This window comes from Neodiprion pinetum, chromosome 7 (genome assembly GCF_021155775.2).
Source record: "Neodiprion pinetum isolate iyNeoPine1 chromosome 7, iyNeoPine1.2, whole genome shotgun sequence".
NCBI lineage: Eukaryota > Metazoa > Arthropoda > Insecta > Hymenoptera > Diprionidae > Neodiprion > Neodiprion pinetum.
The window spans coordinates 26942106-26966200 of NC_060238.1; the positions used below are offsets into that span (position 1 = coordinate 26942106).

The 24095-nt window shown below is 43.0% G+C and overlaps 2 protein-coding genes across 8 annotated transcripts in view; one reads left to right on the plus strand and one right to left on the minus strand.

Annotated features, from left to right (window-relative positions):
• gogo (golden goal) overlaps positions 1-19173 on the plus strand; it is a 29134-nt gene extending 9961 nt beyond the window's left edge. For 5 of the 7 annotated variants that reach the window (XM_069137542.1, XM_046633831.2, XM_046633833.2 and 2 more), the window contains 14 exons: positions 5828-5927; positions 8413-8635; positions 8772-8973; positions 9819-10040; positions 11301-11450; positions 11694-12045; positions 13352-13482; positions 13601-13846; positions 14119-14374; positions 14510-14737; positions 14834-15017; positions 15127-15297; positions 15536-15686; positions 15974-19173. In XM_069137542.1, coding sequence (XP_068993643.1) covers positions 5867-5927; positions 8413-8635; positions 8772-8973; positions 9819-10040; positions 11301-11450; positions 11694-12045; positions 13352-13482; positions 13601-13846; positions 14119-14374; positions 14510-14737; positions 14834-15017; positions 15127-15297; positions 15536-15686; positions 15974-17401 — 4005 coding nt within the window. In that variant the 5' untranslated portion in view covers positions 5828-5866 and the 3' untranslated portion in view covers positions 17402-19173. Of the gene's footprint in view, positions 1-5827; positions 5928-6130; positions 6310-8412; positions 8636-8771; positions 8974-9818; positions 10041-11300; positions 11451-11693; positions 12046-13351; positions 13483-13600; positions 13847-14118; positions 14375-14509; positions 14738-14833; positions 15018-15126; positions 15298-15535; positions 15687-15973 lie in introns of those variants that run through there. The other 2 variants (XM_046633836.2, XM_046633837.2) reach the window with 2 other exon arrangements.
• A 1453-nt stretch (positions 19174-20626) lies between these two features.
• Positions 20627-23476, minus strand: LOC138191326 (uncharacterized). The gene is made up of 3 exons (XM_069137984.1): positions 23471-23476; positions 20925-21497; positions 20627-20866 (listed from the first exon to the last, which is right to left on the minus strand). The coding sequence occupies exons 1-3, from the start codon at positions 23474-23476 to the stop codon at positions 20627-20629; spliced, it is 819 nt and encodes a 272-aa protein (XP_068994085.1).
• Between the last annotated feature and the right edge of the window lie 619 nt (positions 23477-24095).

Consider the following 24095-nt stretch of genomic DNA (forward strand, 5'->3'; position numbering starts at 1 on the left):
CACCATCGCCGCATCGCTCGGTACGAATATCCGATGCTAATCACCAACAAAACATATGCGACCGAACACCTTATTTATATGCGCAGAGACGTTAAAAAGAAAATTTCACGCGTAGCTTGAACTGAACTGTATCGCTCTCTTGAAAAATTTGACGAAACCCTGGGTGAATTTGGAAGACTGGTCGGCCGCGGTGTGTGAAACGGTCCCACCGGATCGATGTTGAGTCCATTAGGCTTGGCTAGGCAGGGCTGACGTCGCGTTGGCCGGGAAGCCTTTTACCTTTGCTACAGCTATATAGTGCACAGATAGATTCTGAAAATGTATCGATGTGCCGGGGGTTGTCTGCGAGTGAAGCTCTTATTCTTTACCGTATATACGCTGGGACTGTGGCACAGTAATACAAGACGAGCAATTTATCCGGTTGGAAATCCGACCTAATTACCACCATTTCCCCTTGGTAAAGTCCGTCTTGGTCGAGGCAACTGAAAAAGTATACGAAAATCGAAAACTCGGCTTTCTATCAACAGTATCCAACAGTATGTGGATTCACGCCACACGGTGGTATACTCTAATTCAGCACCCACCCCGCATGTAATGTCCGAAGTAGGCGACCCTTTCCACGAGTGCGTTGCCATGGTTACCGCGGTGGGAAGATACGCCGCGTTATGTAAATCTCGTTCATGAAGAACCAAAGCCGATTAGTAGAACGTACGTGTTATGTAGGTACAGTTTCGGTCCGTTCGGAATAACGACTTCTGCTCGGATTTTGTCCGTCTCCTATACGATGTATAATATGTGTCCAAGTATCTTACAGGATTCAAACAATTTTTCGTAACCTTCCACAGATTTGATACGCATTCTCGTTTCACTCGTTCATTGTTGCGTCCAGCCCGGAGATTCCACTCTGTGCCCGTACTTTTGTCAGTTATTTATTGTATCTATGCCCCCGCTATAGTTTCAGCGTAATAGTTAATAATCCAAACTTAATTTGTACACGAACTTGAAACTGTACCGGATTAGAGTACACGTAAATACATTGCCAGGTAACGCTACCGTGACTGGTTATAATATACCAGCGGTCGGTTCGTTTAACTCGAGTTTATCGTTGCTTCGTTTGAACAAATTGGAATTCCCACTTCTAGGCTGACCTCGAAGCTATCATTGTTACAGTTTGTCAGAAAATCTTTCCCCGATCTATTGCGTATGAGCATTCCTTAGAAATCTATCGACTACATACCGCAGCTGTATTCACATGCAATGTAGCACGTTAATAAATACTACCGATTATTCCCTCCGATGTGGAATAAATTGGAAATATTTCCTCACCGTGTGACGACGATTCGCATAAATATTGTACAAATGCCTGGGTACGATATAACGTACATATCCGGTTCGTCACGAAGGCGGAATAGAAGAGCGCAATATCGATTATTGCGTAATGACTAACTGGCGCTGGGCGACAGAAGCTGCGGGAACAAACTGCAGAGTTGGGGAGAAGTGCGACCGGTGGGTGAATGCGAATGGGGCTCCACAGGGAGAGCAGTTTTCAAAGGAGCAGGCCTGCCTATAACGTATATGTAGGATATTCGTCCGCTTGGCGAAGAATCGGGAGGGGTGAATTGGGGATCAGGGGAGTCCCGGCACGTGTCGAGGGAAGACCATTGTCAGGCAAACGCTCGCAAATCGCGCCTACGAATTTATTCGCTTAGTTTTAGCTCAATTGTACAATTAGCTCGGCATTGCCGTGCGATTCTCATTTATTATGAAATAATCGGCTTATCGTTCAATTTTTAAATTGAAAATACTTTTTCACAAGCTGAACAATGTTCACTGCTGTGTTGTCCGCTAGAGCGCGTGCAATGCGGTAACTTTTTCGCAAAATATTATTGCATTCGCTGACAAGGACAGATGTGTTTCCCCAGTTTTGTTACGCTGTTTAGAGTCAGCTCGGACCGGAAAATGATAGTACATTATGTAACACGGGAATAAAGTCAAAGATCAAAATCGAGTGAATCTAATGTTGAATGTTGAATGAATTGAAATTCAAAAATATAAAATACAAAACAAGTTCAGGTGAAATTCGGTACAATGTATAATAATATATATGTTCGGTGAGCAGTCTTTCCAAACGGTTTCAAGCAATTTCATATCATTTCGTTGCGTTGGTTTATTTTTCACCTCGTTTGAAATGGATGCCAGGATTTGTCCTCAAGTTGACGGTGATAAATTTCTAGGTGCTTGGGGGCATGGCGCGTCAAACGATGCAGCCCGGAGACTGGTAAGAGCTAGAGGCACCCGGGCACTCCTTTGCAGGCGCTCCCATCCAAGACGAACAAACAAACTTAAATTTCCGGTTGAGCAATCTGCTAATGAAGCGATCGTTGAGGCCTCCCTCAATTACTTTTCCCCTTTCAATGATATCCCAATCAGAGCGCGTATAGGAATACTTTTTACAAACATGTATGTACATTTATGTTGATGCTTCGTTATAATTTCAGTCGAATGATTATGCTTCTGCTTGTTTGAAAACTCTTCTGCCTCTTGTCACTCTCGATTGTCTAGATCCCTGTTCAGAGGGGTGACGCTTTGTACTTTTGCATTCGGGCTCGGTAGTCGTTACTACGCGAAAGGGTTAATTCGGGATCCCAAACGTGCCAAAATAAAAACAATATATGTTAAAACAATATATATTTGCATGTATAACGGAAAGAAAGATCAGAGGATGCCTCGCATGCATTCGTTTAATTGATTCCGTAAATTAAACAATCCTTTCGACTTGAACAACCTGAACGTACACTCAGTTGTGTACAACGTATATCCATTTGATTACCGCGAGGTGCAGGTATAAGCCCCATAGGTATTAATACGGAACGTTAATTTTCACTGTTTCAAACCCTGCGAATTCTATTGCGGTGCTGATGTCATACGTATACGTATCACCTTACGTGATAGTACAAAACATAATTCAAAACGAAAACCTTCCCCCTGTATTTCTCTGGCGAAGAACATAGATAGGTGGTCAACTCAAAAGACCGCGGGAACTTGATATTGCCGCGAACAATATTGTTGTGGACTTGATATTACCCTGACCACTCACACTTCCGGCACAGCAACAAGGATTTCGACTTTGGTGCATCTTGATATTTGAACTATTTAATTTATCTTATTTTGCATCGATAGGGGTTCGATTTAAATGATTCAACTACCGCCACGTCAAGGAATTCGATCCTCGACCTTATCGGCCCAATCCGGACCGTCGAATGTTTATTTGCGTCAAACCACCTCGCGGGGAATACAGACTAATTGAATAAAATGATTTATATTACATGCATTAGATGTGCCGAATGGCGTGAAATTCCTCTAGAGTAGTACATTGGCAAGATGTATTTCTCGAGAGTTGTTGCAGAGCAAGATAATAAGCCGCGGTCCAACCTTGCTAAACGGTCGCGATTACAGTTGGATTTGCAGTTTAAATGATTACCGAGTATATAATGTTCGCAGTGCAGGTGCGCTCCCTTTAACGTAACAAAGGCTGGCTTATACTGAATTAATGTTTAAAATTAAATTCACTCGTTTCTTACGGGCTGGAGTTAACGATAAGTGATCTTGCATAAATTTCAGTAGCTCGGTACGATTTTGAAGCAATCTAAAGAATTGAAAAGTAATGCCGTATGGAAAATATCAATTACCGTGTAGGTATGATCAAGCTGTATCCGAGAATGAAAATAAGCTTCGAAAATATATTGAAAGCGAAGTGTCGAAGAGTGAAAAAAGCGAAGCTAACCGGCTAGGTACGGTGTGTCTATTTGGTATGTAGGCGTAGGACTGAGTTGTCGAAAGTCGCGTAAATTAGAAGTGAATTCGACGCTGAGAACATAAGTCGCCAAAACAATGACCCAAAAGCTAAAATAAAGTTGCCAACACTTTGAGCTTGATATGGAAAATTGTGGCAGCTAGAAAAAAAAAAAAAAAAAAAAAAAATCAGCAGCCAAATTGAATTTGGTTTCACTTCTCGCCTTGTAGGCTACGCTTAAACCAAAAAACGACGCTCGGGTCAGATAAAATTTGTGCATTTATTGGCGCAGACGATAACAACGGGAGACGGAGGGGCCCGTTTAGAGAGGAATCCACGGTATGTTCGGTAATACCTACTTCGGCGTGATAGAACTCTTTCACTGCGGAACATTCGTATAGATCCGTTGACGTAGAAAATCCCGTTCGTATCGCCCGAACACGGGAGTAGTCGCATGCGGAGTCACGTCGGCCATCGACTGTATCCAGCGGAGATAAGGTCAGTGTTTGGTTAGACGGCGCACCACATCTTATATCCGTGTCATGTAATATATAGGTAATTAATATATGTACGTATGAGTACAGCGGAACTCGGCAAACAGCGTTAGCTGAACGACGCCAATCAAGTTTAATTTTTTCATTCGGTTTCAATTTGTTTATTACATCACATTCTTGTATCTTCAAGTTCCCTTTTTTCTGAAAATACCGAAGACGCTGTGTTCGGTGACTGATGGTCGTTTGGATATCGCGCCATCGTAGTTTCTCGAAATCGCCGCGATCTATCGACTCATGGCAGCACCGATGCACGATCCCTCGCGGACCGTCGTCGCGGACGAGTGAGCGGGCGAGCGGGCGAATTCTGAGCAGTCGTCAGAACGGCGAGCTTCCGAAAACACGTTCACGACGAGGCGTAAGGCCGATACACATCCAACCTAAACGAGGTTGGCGAAAACAGTTCTTGTCATAGAGATCGAGAGAACGGCAACGGCTCGAGATTATCCGTTGCTTTGACAATGAGCTTGTGACCGAGGGGACGGCAACAACGGCTCAAGATCCCTCGGTACGGATACACGAAAATAATGTGAAAAACAACGCATTATATACGCGAGATTGCGACGGCGTGAGTCAAACGGGGGATGTACGTTCATATTAGGTCGATTTGATATCATATAATGGTATAGAAAATAAGATCGTTATCGCGTCATGGGTTTTTATGCCTCAGGCTTTCCCCGTATGAGCTAATAAATGATATTACGATTCGACAGATCAATCATTGTGAGTTCTCATTCTAAAATTCAATAATAGAACTTTAACTCCCATCCTTGATCCTTGAAACCAATACGAAAATCCGAAGTAACCTCGAATTGAAGGAGCTTCGACCATACACGCAACAAGTTCCGAGGTTTTTTAAATATTAATTACACTCAATGGAAAGATTGTATTGACAGAGCGATTGTTCTAAACTTGGTGGTAAAAGAAATCACGATTCTCCACAATCTGTCAAATTTAATGCAACTGAAACTAAAAATATCGGCGTTATTCATACACTAGCTGACCCGTCCTGGCTTCGCACGTACAGACAAATCTAGCAATAAGTTAAATGCACACTCAACTAAGCAAGTGTCTCTCCGCTTGGAACTTGCACGAAAGATGGCTTTGTAACCCCGAAACGTCAAGTTATCCATCACATCGCACTAATGTTATATTTCACGTATATACAACCATTTGGTTAACACACGTCGATAAAGCAGTCAAGCAGTGCTTTTTCTTTCGACTGATTTTACAAGTATTGAGAATTCTGACTAGAAACTTATTTTTACCAAAATGAATTATATCTTGCATTACTCAGGGATAGTTTAGCTTTTTGTTGGTGAAAAAAGTTTTTAAAATCGGTTCAACAGTTTCAGAGATTACCACTTACGTACAAACAAACAAATTTTATCTCTTCATAGTATTATATTATTAGTATATACATAGACTCAGATGCTTGTCAATAAACTATCGAATAGAGGTTGATACTTTTTGCTTATTCCAGAGGCTGCCGGCGTAATAAGCCACCAATGCCGCAGTGGACATGAGTTGGTTGTCCAGCTGGTCACCATTGCAGGTTCTGCTATTCATCGTTATCAAATATGGTAAGTATTGATGTGTAATTTGAAAAAGTTACCGAACAGGTACGCACGGTACACCCATTGCCATGTACGCGCATACCTATATCTATAGCGGGCAAGATCAAAACAATAACGAATCGATATATCGTACTGGTTGTATTCCGTTAATATTTCCGTCGCAGCGCCAGGCAACAGACAACCAAAACCACTCCTAGGTGCTTTCTCACTGCCATTTCTGAAAAGGTATGCTAATGTAGTTCACGAAGTCCGCGTGAGCCGCCAAGTCTAATCCATTCAGACGTGACAGTACAGACCTAGAATATAGCTTCAGTTGCCGACCTCTTGGCGCTGCTATCGCAAGATTCACGGTGTCCTCCCGATGTACATACGCAAGCTCAGGATGAATGTAAGTGCATTGAAAGATAGTGTAATAGCAGAAAAAATTGCCAATGTAATAAATTATAGGTCTGGAATATCGCGAGAACGTTATCGCTTTTCTTACAGTAATAATTGGCCGTTGTTCTGGCCTATGGTACTTGCTAGTCAGCGAAACTAATGACGAGCCACATGAAGTCAATGTACGTACCGAATGAATCCATTCACCAGTTAATTTGTATCAGTTTTTAGAGTATGGTATTTGCGAAGTGATAACGAATGTTACACATCGCACTTACCCGGCCCTCTATTTTCGCCCGCGATTCTGCTAATTAATGCATTCTCAGATCCAAAGAGCCTTTTGCAAGAGCATACCATAATACATACACCTACGCACCATGTGTGTACTCTTTGTTTAAAGAGATAGATGTAGATAGTAGATCATTAACGCAGGGTCCAAAAATTAGCGATAAAGGACAGGAGTCAGTGAATCGGGGTGATGGTCGAAGATGGATGATGATTATTAACGGTTAAACTGTATATGCTTTATTTGAGAAAGATATGCGAGCCGCATCGTGAAAGATCAGAATGATAACTGGTTACCATTATATTCACGACGGAAATTGCAGTACATGCCAGCATAGCTTGTATACCTAAGTTATGCTGGTATGGGAGAAAATAAGAGCAAACATAAAATGACAAATAATATTCAATTTGGCCTTTCATCAACGAGGTATCTCACAAGTAAGCTGAGAACCGTTGAAAAATTACGGTGATAAATTTTCCTGCAGGGGTGTTGCGTGGTGCAGGGGGCAACACCGTTTAGTTTACTGCCTGCGTCATTAATATCGTGGAATGCGCGACCACTTATTGCTGATACACGCAGAAAATGCCTATGAAATGTAAGAAAATCGCCTGTATACAGGCTGATTTTCGAAAGCACCCTTGCTCTCGAGGAGATGTAAAACGAGCTCTCCGACGAAAGCTGTAACTACTACTAAGTTGTAAAGTGTTGATAAAATTTTGAGCATTTAATTGACGTATACTTTTACCTATATGACAAGACAGGCGTATCCTCTCGACATGCCCTGCCGTAATTTGACCATATTACTCTGACTACTCATAGGGGATACCGGGGCACGACGGCCCATCTAAGCCGCCAATTTATTTTTCGTGATTTTCGAGCTCCGGGTACAAGTTGTTTCGATCCATCTCGAACAAATTCATCATTATTTTGCCATAATTTGAATAAAAAGGAAAAATTTTCCGCAGCATCGCCTTTATCTACGCCTTTATACGTATACCTATAACGTGTATAGTGAAGAGCCTTCGAGTTTCATATTTTGCCGAAAATGGACGTGACTCCGTATCTGGCAACAATGTTCACATTATCTTTACGAGGAACTGCCCGCTAATGAATACTTAAATGTTCCTCGACGCACTCAATAGACGCTAGACGGATAGTGTTTACTCAATTGGCTCAGCTCGCGCCATGTACAATGCAACCGTATAGCCAACTTCATCACCGTATCCTTAACATTTCTGTTGTAGTGTGTCTTGAATGGTTGCTGCACAAATCCGCGATAAGCTGCTGTAAGTTTCGGTCTGATATTTTTTTATTTTGCTGGAATTCCGGATAAAATAGTCGTTGCGTACAAAGGTATATGTATAATAAGCAAACACGTGCACTCGTAAGTACTCGATCTGGCAAGTGATAAATTATACGCAAATCGGAATTCACCTTGAGGATTAGTGGCAACAAGAGTTTCGTTTCGAAAATACCGAGCCCCGAGAATCGTGTCAAAAGCCCAGGCAAAGCTGCTAGCAATCCGAAGAAAGCCCTGAGTTGTTGATACGTACGCGGGTCGAACCCATAACCAGCAGGAGTCAATATCATCCTAGTATCGCTCTAGATATCCCCCACGGTAATGCCGCCTTGGGGACCCGAGGGTTCTCGGCTTCGTTTCTTACCCGCTGCAATTTGCACTTCCGCCATTGCTAAAGGAAGGGTGGGAAAGTAGCGTATACAGTATACAGGGTGTCTCGGTCAACATTCGAATCGCAACGTTCGTCGTATATACTTCATTGTTAGTGATGTGGAAGACAACTTGAAACACGAAACTTCTTGTTTCAGCCAACCTGAGCGTGATTATGCCCGTAGACAAGTCTATAAGCTCGCGAGTTGTAGTCGCTGCCTCGCATGCCGCTTTGTCAGGTGATCTGGCCGTTCTCATCCTAGGCTTACACCCTTCGGACGAACCCACAACCGTACCCCTGACCGATACGGATGGTGCGGATACTGTCCTGGAAGAAGAGCGAGGAGGTACAGGGATATTTCAAGCTCCTCTGGTCTTGAGGTGCGTATGAGAAACTTCAAATTACGTCATATTTTGAAAATACAAGAAATATAAGTCGTCTTTTGCATGTAGGTAGTCGCGTGACATGAACATTAAAACTGTTCGAAGCCAATTATCGGGCGTGGTTACGTTTCAGGGTATTAAGATTGGATGGCTTTACGTCTGAGCTTGTGGGCCAAGTTACCGTCAGACCAGTTCCTTCTGCGGGTGGAAATCTTTCCCTGACCGTGCCGTGTGGTTTTTTATCACGCGGGGGAACTTATTCTCTTCAACTCGTGAGAAAAAATTCACCAGTGCCATCTAAGTTGACTGATATCTCCTCCATACACGACATTCAGGTAAAACTTTTGAGGTAATGTCGGAAACAGGCCGAGCATAACGCTGGAAAGTTACGGTATAATCTAAAATAATATGGCGTTAGTGGATACAGTAGGACGGAGCAAATGGGTAATTATATACATACATGGGTTGCAATAACGTGACGGATATATTGACATCTTTGGGTTTGAAAACTTTGAAAAAAAAGATGTAGCGCGATTATCGACACGAATTGTCTTTGTTTCGCAGCACGATACTATGAAGGAACTCCAAACAAAACCGCGCATGTACCGAACAACTTTATTTCACTGGACCACCAGGCCAATTCACCCCATGCTCTTACGTCCACTTATCATCAGATCTCCCAACTCGGCCGGACCTAGGCATGCTCGGTTAAACTCGTCAGTATTTCCAAGTTATGTCGGCTTGTTGAATTGCGCGTAGAAATTCAATTTCGTAACAGAGTAGATTGCGTTGCGATACGCAGTAAAGAGGTTAATCGGCAGAATTATTAATTAACAAATACTACATATCGTTCAAAATAGCGACTCGATTGTAAGGAAAGATGATTTGTTTATTTGTTATCGGCCGTAAGTCACAACGAAGCAAGAGTGCGGGTAGTGCAGGAGAAAAGTAAACGGGTATTCATAATAAAAATCAGATACCTGACTGTCGGTTTTTTCGAAATCGATCTGAATCGAATTACCGCATGAAGGCTGACTAGCTCATCGTTAAATTGGTTCGCGCAAGGGTTGGACCGACACGGAGTTAATTAATCAGGTTGCAGAAGATGAAAGAATGCAAACCTACGTGTACATTTTCTTTAAACTGTTTTCATTTTACCAGTTCTGAAATTGACCAACAGATGCGAACGACCTTAGACGTCAGATGGCCGACACCTTCGCTTTCCCTTGAACCGCAACACTTCGAAACATACCCGAGGCAACCGGTATTGGCAACTATAGAGTACACCGGAGTATCGTGTACACCCTACGCGGGGGTTCCAGTCGCGGCTTACTCCCTCGAGCTGATATACTGTGGTCCTAGTGTGCTTTCCTGTGATACGCGTAACAAGAGTCACGTGCAGGTATGTTAATATATATACTACGTCCGTTGATACTATTGCCAAATGTAACTTGTACAATCTACATATGTACGTGGCTATATAAATAGGATTCTGAGCTTGTATACTTGTCATCCCCCACTTGTCACGTCTCCTCTACACTCCGCACCCCTCAGAAAGTGAACTTCAATCTTCCATATTATATTATCCACCTTGAGAGCGTACTGTAAACCTAAAATTCTATGATATATCAATATCAATTTTAATCACAAACGCCTCGTTCATTCATCCGTTTTACCATGTATTATTTGAAACAGAAAATTTTTCGGAAAGCTCTATCAATTTATATTCATCATATGAAATACGCTTTCTCCTATATCTCATGTGTGTATGTACTTGAAGCGAGGAAAGAACGCTAAGTAAGACAAGCAATCATTACGGATGTGACGAACTCTGGGGTATCCCATAGTTTGCGAGTCGAACCGGCGACTGCCACTCCGGTAGACTCTAAGCATGGGAGGGGGTACACCGGATACGCATATGATTTAATCGAGTGCATAGATATCTTGTCGAAGGAGTTTATTATTCACATTTCTTTAACTACTCTAGGTTGTCGATAGTCTCACAATCAGTGATGTGCACGCGTGAATGTACCGATCGACCATATCGTCCTGACAAAGGCCATCTCGCGAGGCTGGCACGACCCTAGCTTTGGCAGAGCGGAAACCGTCCCTCTGACACGGCCAGCTTCGAAGAGCCAACGGTGTACGGAACAACGATAGACCTAGGCGCGGGCTCAAGGATGTGCTTACCGAATCAATCGGCGCGCACGTTGAGCCGCTATCACACGAGACTATCGCAACCCTGGCTTTTCCAGGGCGGAAACCATCTCCCTGAGATGGCCAGTCTCGGAGACCCCTTCGTGTGACGTTAATCGACAACCCCCAATACAGGCTTGCGTTCTTGTCCGCGTCACTTGTCGCTCAACCGCTCGCCGAACTATCCGCGTCGACGCTCCAAATTCAACTGATCGATCTCGGACTCACGCGATCGGTATTCGCGTAAGCGGCACCCTTTTTATTGGTCGATCGATACATCCGAGGTGCGACAATTTCTTTGCCGTTACAGCTACCGGTTTCGCTTCTTTCAAATTTGACAGCATTTTCACTGATTTAACCACCTCACTCGACAACAACGGAGGTAACACAGAAACTGCCGATCGGCAAACGGGAATTGTGTAACTGATTTCCAGGGCAACTGACGCTTGGAACTATGATTTTCCAGGTATTGTATTCCGAAGAGATCATGGGATTCCCCGCACAAAAAGTTATCACGTTACGATGTGAACTATTCGGGCAGGCTGGGCACTACGCGCTGAGACTCAAGCCTACCGCTGGAAATCCAACCGCGCCAACCACGAGTGCTTACATCAAAGTGAGTCCTTGTTTTTCTATAACCGTCGTCAGCCTGCAGACCGGGGGACAGGTGATAACGGAAGGTCAGATTGATTGATGTAATTGTGTTTATGCATGGGAAATGGTGGAGGTTATTGAATGAAAATCGCATTTACGGGATGTTGGTTGAAAATAATAATCATAAGACGGGTGCTCGATAGAGTTTGTTAACAGAGTGATACAGTACAGAGTAATGCGGTGAAACCTTTGTGTCATATTCCAGGTTGAATGGTCGGACGAATTCGTTTTCAATATACATGCCAGATCGGTTTACCCCTGCGACGGAGGAAGTGGCGGTGTCTCGGTTCTCTTCGAGTATCCCGCGTGCCGTCTTCAAGGCGATCGTGTCCGGGTATACGGACGCCTTAGAGCGGACGTTGCTTCACTTGCGCCACCCTCTACGCTTCATTATTTAGCCGAGCTTAAGGCACCCCCTGGTAAACACACCTTGACCTTCGACTGTGAAATATTCACGGAGAGGTTCGTCGAGTACTGCTTCAGCTACGTTAGTCAGGCCATCACCGGAGCAATGTCACAAGTTCGGGTGGACTGCATTCCAACGTTTCTACTTCAAGGTGAGTTACACAAAAAGTTAATTGTGCACGGCCACACGCTGTAATCTTCACCCACGTTATCATATTTTATGTTTCCTCGCTCATCCTTAAGTTTGTCTTTGAAATGTGTGAAATATTCTTCAATTACTGTTCAGCGCCAATTGCAGTAGTTACGAATCGAGCGTGGCAGTTGGCCACAACTACGACGAGGAGGAAGCATAAGTCTATATTGAAGTTTCCGAAAAATTATGAAAATTCACAATGTCGATGATACAAATATCTATGTATAATACATCAACCAATACTCGATACCATATATGACCAGAAATCGTTCGTATTATTTTTTCTACTTTCTTCTCCTCGTTTTTTATTCAAATTAATTCGAATTCGTGGTAGAGCATAGCTATTTGCGCGATGAGAGAAATTAACGACAACAGAGTCAGGGCGGCTAGGTGGTCTAGTGGAGTAAGGCTCCGGTCAAGCATCTCTGGACGCCAGGTTCGATTCCTGGCTCCGTCGTTAATTTTTCGAGTTGTCAATTTTTCGAATTGTCAATTTTCCATAACTATTTGCAATCGGGGCAGTTTCAAAGATTGCAAAAAAATTACCACAACTATGTCCAATTCTCACGAACAATAAAAATACCGTGCGTACGTTAATATCGTCTTGGCAACCCAAATTGAGAAATACGCGTAGTTGAAAAATGTTTCTGTTGGTCGACTGTAAGTAGATTATAAATTTCACTAACCACCAATGAGTTCATGCCACAAAGTTTCACTACCATTGCACGAGCTACGCAGTTCCACGAGCTCGGAAGCCATATTACATTCAAAGTACATCCGAAGTTCTATACATGGAGATAAAAAGTTACTTTTCAGTTTCATTTTGTACAATTGGCAAATAGATCCAGCCAAAAAGTATGAAACGATTGAAACATTCGAATGTGTTCAAAATCCATTTCTGTAATACATCTCGGAGGTACGAATAGATTTTACGATTCGTGCAAATCTACTGTGGCGTAGATGGCCACAGGGTAGGTAATGGCTATAATTGTATCAATTTTTACACATAATCGAGCGTACCTCATGTTAGATTGATTCTTAAACTTACATATCAGTCGTACTTACGATAACCGGTGACTAACACTTGGAGTCAAACCCAGCTACTGATACGTTCACAATTTTTTCAATCCACAGGTCCATCCATTCAATTATCTGAAGCTTAGAATATCGGGGGCGTCGGTACACTTTTTTAATTCGTCTGAATGTACGCCTGTGTGAGGTAAAATGCAGTTTTAGTCAAATTAAACATATCGTTACCACTCCAGATGGTGACGCGGGTGGATGGGGACCTTGGAGCCAATGGACTCCCTGCAGTAGTTCGTGCGTTGGTGGGACCAGGCACCGGTATCGCTTTTGCGATACACCGCCACCAAAATACGGGGCAAAATTTTGTCAGGTTTGTAATTGACGCCGCGAACGATTGCGCGCTATTCTTACCGGAAACGCATAACAGCTACTCACGCCTTTCGCTACGTATTTAACAATTGTTCAATGGTTGCGTTTCACTTTTACAGGGACAGGCAGTGGAGACCGAAACATGCGGTGGTACGAATCATTTGGATCTTCATGGGAACTGGAACCTTGCAGAGTGGGAGTGCCGCCACGGCAAGGAATTAGCTGCAGAGAAACCAGAAGTTGCTGCTGAGATTGGCAGTGTGTGCAGATGTGGTTGTTTAGTTATCCTAGACAGAAATAAAATGCAAAGAATCCTGGCCGCAAGCACACAGGCCTGTCCCGGTAGATCCTTTTGGTTGGTTCAGGTACGGTAGCAATAGTTTGTTATCATTATTTCAGCAGTGTGACGCGAATTCGCGAAAACGCGCGATGCGGTATATATAACGACTATAAGTGCCCCAGCTTTAAGTCTCTTCAAGTATTTTTGCTGACGAAAACTTGAATACGCCTGGCGATAAGTGAAATGTGTCGTCTATTGAAGGGCATTCGTTCGTGTACTTATTCACGACCAGCCGCGTATTAGGTCGTACAACGTCGTCCGTACACTATCGTACCATGTACTATCCGAATGTTGCAGGCTGAAGCTAACCACAGGGTTCGCCTTCACTTGGACCAAGCAAGATTCCCGTGTAAGGAACAGTACGTCAGGGTACGTGACGGGGATTCTTTGACTGCTGAACTGCTGGCTGATGTGGCTTTCGATAAGAACTCCCCGATTTCCGGCACGGTCACGTCCTCGGATACACATTTACTAGTGGAATTCTTCAGCGGCGAGGAATCAGCGGTTCACGCATCGTGCGTCGGTGGATATTTGGCTCACGCCACGATGTTTGGTGAGAATCGCAACCGACGTTACTTCCCTCGTGACATTTACGTACCTACCTCAGAATTTGAAGAAATTTCATTCAGATAAAAATAATCCAAGTTCGGTTTAACTTTGCCTTCTAACATCATTGCTTCTGTCGTAGCCAATATTTTCTCGGTAAATGAAACCGGTATGCCGGCTGACTTTTTGTCACCAAAAATAATGGCGGCGGCGGGAAGATGGGCGCAGTGGTTGACGCCGGCTCATTTGGCAGCTGCGACGCTTCTTGTTCTCATATTCCTCGTATCTGTATTCTTGGCGTTACAATACGCCTTCAAGTACAGAAAATATGAGATAGCCGAGGACCTTGACAGTCTCACAGACAATTCCGGTTAGTCGGTTTCATCGATTAATCGATGCATTTATCAACGATGTGACGTTTGCACCAAGACTTCTTGTAGCGGGATTGTAACTACGACTTTTCCAGCTTTCGGCGGATCAATGCAGGGCTTGGCAAGGAGGGCAAGGGCATTGTCATCGGCAACTCTCTTCTCCGAGGTGGTCTCTCTCATTCGATTACCCAGAATGGGTTCCCCCAAGCACGCGAGGCTTCAAGAGGCACCAGCCGATGTAGAGGACGACTACGAGTGCGCGGGAAGCCAAGCTATAAAGTAAGGGTGTCAGAACTGAGGGGTGAAAAAGTTTTTCGCACTGATTATAATTTCTGCTTCCCAAAGCTCGAGTTTCGATGAAAATCACGTTTCGTCACATTGCTTCCAGAGACGATTCAGAGGTTAGCGAGAAATCTGGGACATTGAAGAGCAAAGGCTCGGATGAAAATTTGCAGACAACAATTGTTCAAGGCTCTGTGGACACGCATGGCAGGCAGTCATCGACTTGCAGTATACCAACACTCGGACAACCTGAGGTCAAGTATGCCCGACCGGTCAAGTAAGTAAGCCACCCTCGGCATGTCGTCCGTTGACATTTTTTTCCGTATCACGTATTCCGTCTGAATTTATTCAGTAACATGTGGTGTGGCAAAACAGAACCGCCTTGCGGAGCATGAAAATACGTACAATCGTTGAACAATAATTGATTGAGATCGGCTATAAGGATTTAGATTATTTGTAATTCTTTCATCGTCATTTCGCCTCTCCTAACGATGGTCCCGATTACTTTCTCGCAGGCTGCGGACAGTTGTTGGCCCCATCAGTCCAGTTTCCGAAGAACGTTCAACCTCGGAATTGAGCAGACGTTACAGTATAACCAGCACCTCGATCAGTCTGAATAATGTAAGAGTCCCTCACCCAAAATCATCCACCTTTCTGCAAGTCAAGGTACACGATCATCCACTATACACCATGTGTTCTCATATCTATCGTACTATACTGAACCCTCCTGAAACCTATCAACCTTCAAGATTTATTTATCTAGAAATATCTTGGATAAGTCAGAGCAAGAAAAGAATAGCTCCCGGGCTCGCGAGTGGGAGATTGATGTTTATCGCATACGAAATGGCATGATCGTTTTTCCCCCAATTTCCGTTCAACGATCATGCCTGTCCTTGCTAATTTTCTACGCAGGAAAGAATTATCATAAAGCGTATGGTTTTATTGAATTGCAGGGTTTTTCACCTGCTAGCACGTCGTCAAACGCGTCGAATTTGCGATGTGGCAAGGAGTCGAAGGATCGACGAAACAGGGAACGCCTACTTCAGGGACCAGGGTCGGAATTCAGCCTGGCGAACCAAGATATGGACTTGGAACTCGATTACTACGACTACAACGTCGTTAATGCAGGAGCTGCTCCCGGATCTTATCTGGGTATGGACCCAGCGTTTTTAGTATGGATACCCCCACTTGATCCCGGAGAATCGGATATAATGCGCGCCATCGAAGAGGATCATCATTACGAGGAGATACCCGAGCGCAGGGGCAGTGCTGGGTCACGTTTGAAATTGAATACGGAGGGGGCTTCCTTGACACCATCCGAGTACAAATTGATGAGGGAGAGCAAGGCGAGGACCGCTACCCCGGGTTCGGATGGAACCTCTGTGCATTGCCAGAAGGAGATATCGCCAAAACGGATTGACCATGGTGAAAGTCGACTTCACGACGAAATAATCACGGAGTACAGAGCCAGGCTAAGCGAAGGTATTCTACCGATTCACAGAATCCTCGAGGAGTCTAGAGTAAGGGTCAGCGACGAATCGTTGGCTAAATATGTTCACGATGATGCTCTCAATATAGTGCATGCGGACGTCATTCCGAACAGGATGACAGACGAGGGTGAGAAATTTGAGGCAAGATTTGCCCCGAGAGCGAACAGAATCCGACTTTCTGACGAACAGGATCGCAGGAGGAACAAAACCACAAGGAACCCGGATTTGACCAGGGAGAATAAGTTCTCCGACGACGACGGGGGTCGCTCGAGGATGCCGGTAAATGCGGTAAGCACATTCTCTGACGTATTAGACTGCAGCTCGAAGGTCCATCCGAGTCTAAGCAGGAATCGCGGTGTGTCCGAGGAAATCGTTAGGAACAGGGCATATAATGAGAACGAACTCACGAAAACTCCAGATGATCTAAGAGAACGGAGAAACAACTCCGATGCATCGAGGTGCCGGACCAATGGCAGGGGTTCGGGAGATCCGGACAAGGATCGCCGAGACTGGAACGACGAGAGTCATCGTGGGAATATCCCTATGCCAAATGAAAACACGGCGAACGCCCAGCATTTTAGGTTTAAAGAGGATGTAGCCGAACTGAATATAATCAGCGACGTCAGAGTTGGTAACGCTGTCAACATACCCCTCAAGGAATTTCCCATCGGCAGATTCGCCGACTCACCGGCAAAAGTCCACTGCAGGCCGAAGGACAAAAGAAACGAAGCGAATCTCCAGAAAGAGATCCAAAGTCCCGATTACGGGGTCGAGATTGACATTAAGGAGGACTCGAAAGGTTTCTACGAACTTATCGGCGAAGGGGAGGATGGGTTGAAATTTGCCGACGACGATGACGATTATAATATTGATAACAAAGTGACAGCTTAGACTTGTAGAGGCGAGAAACCGTGTCCCTGTGGAGTGGGTTGGGCTTCGGTTAAACTCGACCTTACGGCGCAATTCACCGTCGTCGTCGGCAAGCTAGAAGAATCTATGAAATTTTTTAGTAATAATCAGCAATCATAGTGGACTGCCGGACGATGCGAAGAGTTACTATTGTCAGAATTGGGAGAAATGTATACGTTTATACGTATGGATATCCACACAGTAGTCTGATTGTGAGAGTATATGGATGTCCCGTGAACCGTGAGAGAATGTGATTCTTAAGAGTGATACAGCTAGCTTGGCGCTGCTCTTCAATAAATATTGTAAACAGTGCGTGAGCCAAGATATTACCTACTATGAAGAATCACGTTCTCATTCTATTTGCGAGGTAACCATGAGCTTATATTATACACTACCGTACGATTAACCGATTGGCGGTCAACAAGGCCTACGGCATTGCACGTGAATCTACGACCTACGATCGGGCCGCGTATTTCGGGCATTTTTTGGTGCAATGTATTACGTGAATTATTTTACGAGTATGGACAAACTAGTCACAAATAATAATTTACTTGAAATTTATTTATTTATACAGCCGTATGAACGAGTGCATTAGCTATAATTAAGATAATACGCGTATCGTATCGTGTCGTATTAAAACTTAATTTAGGGTACACGTAGCGTCAAACTTCGATTACCGGATGTTTTATGGAGACAGAAATTGCCGCGAATCATGCGTTACTCCTCTACATAATATGCGTGTGGGTGGTATCGGTAATAAATTCTTTAACTTGGCCATTTCGTTTCAAAATCACATTTTATCATATCGAAGAATATCGGATCACAAGTCGTGTGTGCGGTTGTAATAATGCATAATATAAGTGAATATACTTACTTTGTGAACGATTTTTAACTTTATGCATACTACGCGTCAAAGTAGGTACTACCGTACGCATGGTAAACGAACGAAATCGCGTACTATACGCATATACTTGTGTAAAAATTCATGTTCGTTACAAGGGCTAAGATTTAACACACCAGTCTGTAAAATCTCACTTTGCGCTCTTGTATAAGCGAAACTGTTTACAATTTTCTAATTTCAATGCGTCTTGACGTTTTCAGACTTCTAGTATCCGAAAAATATCTAGTCTGCCCGTCTATCCCGAAAAACTCTCGTCATGATCTCTGTAACGGCCAGATGAGACAATGTGAAATTTACACGACTTCAAATTAAAATGATAAGCACGAGAAATGGCCATTATCCATTTTTTTGACCGTACGCTTCCATCGAAAAAAAAGTCGACAAAATTCGAAGGACTCCGACACAGTTTTTATGACGTTTATAGAAAATTTTATACAGATTGCTATAAATCGTATAAAATTATGCAATGGGGAAGCAATTTTGTGAAAAATGAAGGAACCATTAAAAAAAAAAAAAAAAAAAGTCAAGAATATCAGCGGTAAAACATTTTGAACATACTTGATTGTACTTCCAGCAATTAAATTGGGTTGTAAAGTGATGAAAAGTACTGCGAGTAATACTATTTTTACGACTTGTTCACTAAATTTCACTTTGACGTTATTAGCATACATATTATGGGCGTATGATACGCCAGATCATTAGAGTAACATTGCTCATTGATTTTTGAGTCAAGTTTCAACGGTTATAAACGACCGCGTTAGTGCAGAAACGCACATATTACCATGATGTAATACCTGCTTATACAATGCACCTCGTGAATAAAGGTAAACCTACGTCACGGAACAAGATACAATAGCAGTCAGAATTTTCAACAAAAGCTGCCCCAATCGACCCCAGCTACTTCCAAGGCCTTGAGGTCTTACTACCAAAAGGACGGTATATTCCAATAGAGCGAAAAAATTATACGTATGGGCAACGAAACTTCATTCAACCAAAGTATCCGTGGAAAAGAAAAACGCATGTTTTTTCATCAGACATAAGCGTTCCTCTCCGATATTTATACATATGATATTCAATTTTGTCGAAAAGTGAGCACGTCGTCGAACTTAATAATTAATATCTCCCGATTTTATTCATCAGCGAGCAATGGACGATAGCTTATTTTCAAGCGGAACGGAGTCACTTGCGTCAGAAGAAATGCGAGTTACGAAAAAGCGAAAAATTCTAATTTTTATTATTTACAAAAAGTAGCGTTGACCGTCCCGAACGCGTGGGGAAATTCACCTATGTAGATGCTGGATGACTATCTGCATGACGGACAATTTATTGTGTGGCGAACACACGTCTGTTCCTATTGCATTTGCTAAACGGTTGTATTTTTAATGTATCAAAATCAAGGTAAGTATGCAAAAAAGTGCCGCAATCGTTACCTGATCAAAAATTAACCTCAAACCGATGATACAGCGGGAACATCATATTCTCGAGCAATGACTCCTCTGATATAACGGAGCTAAAGCATTTGGAAAACGTCGGTTGAATTGCAGCATTGGACACTTGAAAGCAACATAATTTTTTCCATCACGTGGAAAATCAAGGAAATTTGAGGGTAAAACTATTCAGAGACGCCCTGCATTAAGGCTTGCTTGCGTTGTGTGTTTTCCGAAGTACTAAGGGTCACTGGTAAGGTTGCGTTAACGATACGGGGCGCTTGGGTATAATTCGCTTCTAATATATCGGAACTCGATCGTCATTACCAAATGAATTGCAACAAAATAATATGATACCCGATCATCGTAGACGATTGTACTGGCCGTGTGAGAACGCGTGTTCGATATACCGGTCATCGGAGATCGCACTGTCAGAGTCGCATTGCCAAGGACCGGTGCTTAAGTGTGGTCCAGCTTTCAACCTTCCTTGCCGCAGTTGGTCAATATTATTTGTAATGCTCGTTCTTCCGTACAGTCAATAGTCAATAAGGAATATTCCAGTGTGAGATTGGCCAAGTAGAATCCGGACATCACCGGCAACGTCGTATTAACGCGCTGCTATATAAATCACGGTGTTTGCGAGGATGCATAAATAGCAATACTCTTACCTTGTAATGAAATAACCTAGTGGCCAGCCGTATCAGAAGAATTATACATCATCATACATCATACATCATACGTAGTATTAAAGTTCGAAAGCAAATTTTGGATGTTCGGATGTCCGGATGTTCAGTAAAGTGGCGTCACCCAAAATCTTTTCTCTCTGACGTCATCGATCCATAGTAATCGTCGACGAGGAAAATCAGCTAGCCGAATTCCTCAGTCCGGAAACAACCGCGCAGTAGAGAATACGTATGAGAATTGCGCTCCGCAGATTTCGAGTACCAGGTTCTCTACATCCTGGATCCTGCGCTCCAGGTCCGCTACCTGGCGAAACTCGACTTCCAGGACAAGCGCTCCGTAGTTCTGACTGTCCAGGTCCTTGACCTGGTGACTTTTGACCTTAAGGAGTAATTTTCCGTAGTTCTGACTGTCCAGGTCCCTGACCTGACCTGGTGACTTTTGACCTTAAGGAGTAATTTTCCGTAGTTCTGACTGTCCAGGTCCCTGACCTGACCTGGTGACTTTTGACCTTCAGGACTAATTTTCCGTAGTTCCTGCGCTTCAGGTCCGCTACCTGGTGAAACTCGACTTCCAGGACAAGCGCTCCGTAGTTTCTGCGCTCCAGGTACGCTACCTGGCGAAACTCTACTTCCAGGACAAGCGCTCCGTAGTTCTGGCTGTCCAGGTCCTTGACCTGATGACTTTTGACCTTCAGAACTAATTTTCCGTAGTTCTGACTGTCCAGGTCCCTGACCCGGTGACTCTTGACCTTCAGGACTAATTTTCCATAGTTCTGACTGTCCAGCTCCTCCACCTGATGGATCTCGACCCCCTGGAGAAGCGCGCCGTAGTTCCCGCGCTTCAGATCCGCTGCCTCGTGAAACTCGACTTCCAGGACAACCGCTCCGTAGTTTCTGCACTCCAGGTACGCTACCTGATGAAACTCGACTTCCATGACAAGCGCTATGTAGTTTTGGCTGTCCAGGTCCTTTAACTTGTGGATTTCGACCTCCAGGAGTAGCTCTCCGTAATTACGTTTTGTTAAAATTGTTGCTGTACATTTAATATCCACTAACAACGGTGTTAACTGCAGGTAGAGATTCACTATGTAAATTATTGTATACGTATATTACGATACATACGAGCAGAATTATCAGGTACTGAGTTATGTTTTAACATTTTACGAATATACGCGAAACTGCTGACAATAAGGCTTCATCCAAACGAGCACAAAAATCAGCTACAGCAGGCATTCCAACCTTATAGCAGCTTACTCAACTGAGTTAATGATCGTAGGTTGAAGTGGAAATGAAAACAACCGAGTTAATGATCGTAGTGAGCACATAAGTACATCTTGAATTGTGTATTCGCACATATGTTCTGATAATGTATTGATTAACATTTATTACCCATCGAACAATCCTCAAGCAGCGAGGGCGTGAGGTATCTGGTAAAACACCGACTGCGAGTAAGCGAGCGCAGCGAGCGCACGAGCATAAAAACCAGCTACACTGGGCATCCGACCCCGAACGAGCTTCAGTGAGCGAGGGTTTCAAAGCTAGTTTTTATTATTTAATGAAAAGGATTTCATTTGTAATAAACAATTTGAAATTTAATCAACGTGCAAGGTATTTTTAATATTGAGGTATAAAATGAGTGCTCAGCGCAAGCTGGTCAGTCTAGTCAATTGTACGTACTGATAGCAACAACGGTGATTGTGTTTAATTTGTTTAATCAAATGAATCTTATTTATCAATATATACGAATTCAGATTTGAATTTACGACTTCAATATAAAACGAGTTAAATATTCAACGAATCCATAGTAAATAAATAGAAGATTCCGAAGTGAAGATTTCACTGGCTAAAATGTTCCATTTAATAATTCAATCGAATGAACGATACTCGATGTAGCCCAATTAGCAGTTAGGGATCAATAAATGAGCTGTCAAGGTTGTTGAGCAATTATTATCCTGAATGACGTTCAACATAACTAGATTTTTGTATAACTAGTATGTAACTGAATCTTGCCTAATAAGGAAAACCTTCTGTGACCGTCTGTGGCTTTTGACGTTGTTAATCATATTAATTCCGATTTATATCACAGCAAAACTGATTGTTCGTACTTTCTTCTATCTCAATCACAGTTTGCTATGTACCGTTATCTCAATGCCAGATGCAATAATACGTTACAAAATTTCGGAATCAATCTTACTGCTACGCATATTTTGTATTATCACGTAATTGTACGCCGTGTGTACGTGACGACGTTCATCGTACGCTTGTCGAAGGCACGCGATACTTAATTATAGCTAATTCGACCGCTTGTTCGCCTACTATCGTCGTAATTGACGTTAATGTTCATACACGCTGCGAGTACAGCACCTTGTTCTGGAGCTGACATACATCACCCTCTATTGGTCCGTGGCTTGAGATTTCCGGAATCTGTGATTAATGTGTACACCAGGAGTGAAAAATTGTATCGAAATCTAGAACGAATGATAAATTTACCGTTCAGAGGTGTACATAATAGTATAGGTAATGTATACGAGAAAGAAAATGAAAGTAATACAAGACTGAAATACGAGTAAAAATAGAATATAAAAATAAAATAAAAACTGAACATCTGAAATTGTTTCCACAAAGGAATAAAACATGACCGCGCAGCATATACATATACAAGCTCCGAATCGACGATCAATAAGTTACTTACGTTCACGTATATACTACAGGTATGTTTTATGTCGATCGACTGTTCGAATAGAGTGCAAAAGAGTACCGCACCACCCCGCGTATGGTTCACGTCCGCAGGAAAACGCGTTCTCCGTCCACCGATTCATCGAACTGCAGCATAACATGTGGAGCTTCCGATTGTCTCCTTGACGCCTACTTTCCAAATTTATCTGTCTCTGAATACCTTCAGTCAACTCTCAGACTTTCGAATGCTTCGCTGGGTAAAACAAACGATGTTGCGAACACAATTTTCACAACCATAGCTGGTCGCTGATGGGAAACGGGGCTGCAGCTGCGTAGCCATACCATTTATCCTACGAACACTTACCTTCATTTATCGACTGGGAGCCATCCTCTTCTTTCTATCGTAACGAATGACCTACGATAGCCATCCCATTCGCGCAGCAACCATCGGTGCTTCATTCCTATAACGCGAGACGAATATGTTTTTCCATCGACATCGCGTTCAGCTCACGAATGATTGCTTAAGTTGTACTTGTACTCATTCAAATGATCAATCATGCCTAATTATAGCGATACACGTTAGCAACATACTTGGTTATTTTTTTTTTTTTTTTTTTCGTAGTTGAGTCTATACTTTCCACCCGTTCCAATCTTTCGATGACATAATTATAGTTGACAAATGCGTAGGTGGGACAAGGTTACCGGAAGTAGAGATGCGTCGGTAATAAACTCTGACTTTGCTTTGAGGCCTTCCGGACCTAGGCTATTTTGTATTCGCTGTTAAAAATTGTTGGGAATTTACTACACATTTACCATACAAAAGAGTTGTCAATTTACGAAATAAGTTGCACACTTACAAATTCGGTGCAGTGACGTAAAGTACTATGCATATGTCTCATATTTACAATGAAAATTTTTGACTTCACTAAAATTTATAAGAAAAGTGCAAAAAAGTAATTTGACACTGCTAAGTTGTGTAGTAAATTTAT

Bases quoted from the DNA above. Each gene is read 5' to 3' on its own strand.
- LOC138191326 (XM_069137984.1), bottom strand. The intron at 20,867-20,924 runs GTCAGGTCAGGG...TAAGGTCAAAAG, and splicing joins TGAAGGTCAAAAGTCACCAG to TCACCAGGTCAGGTCAGGGA.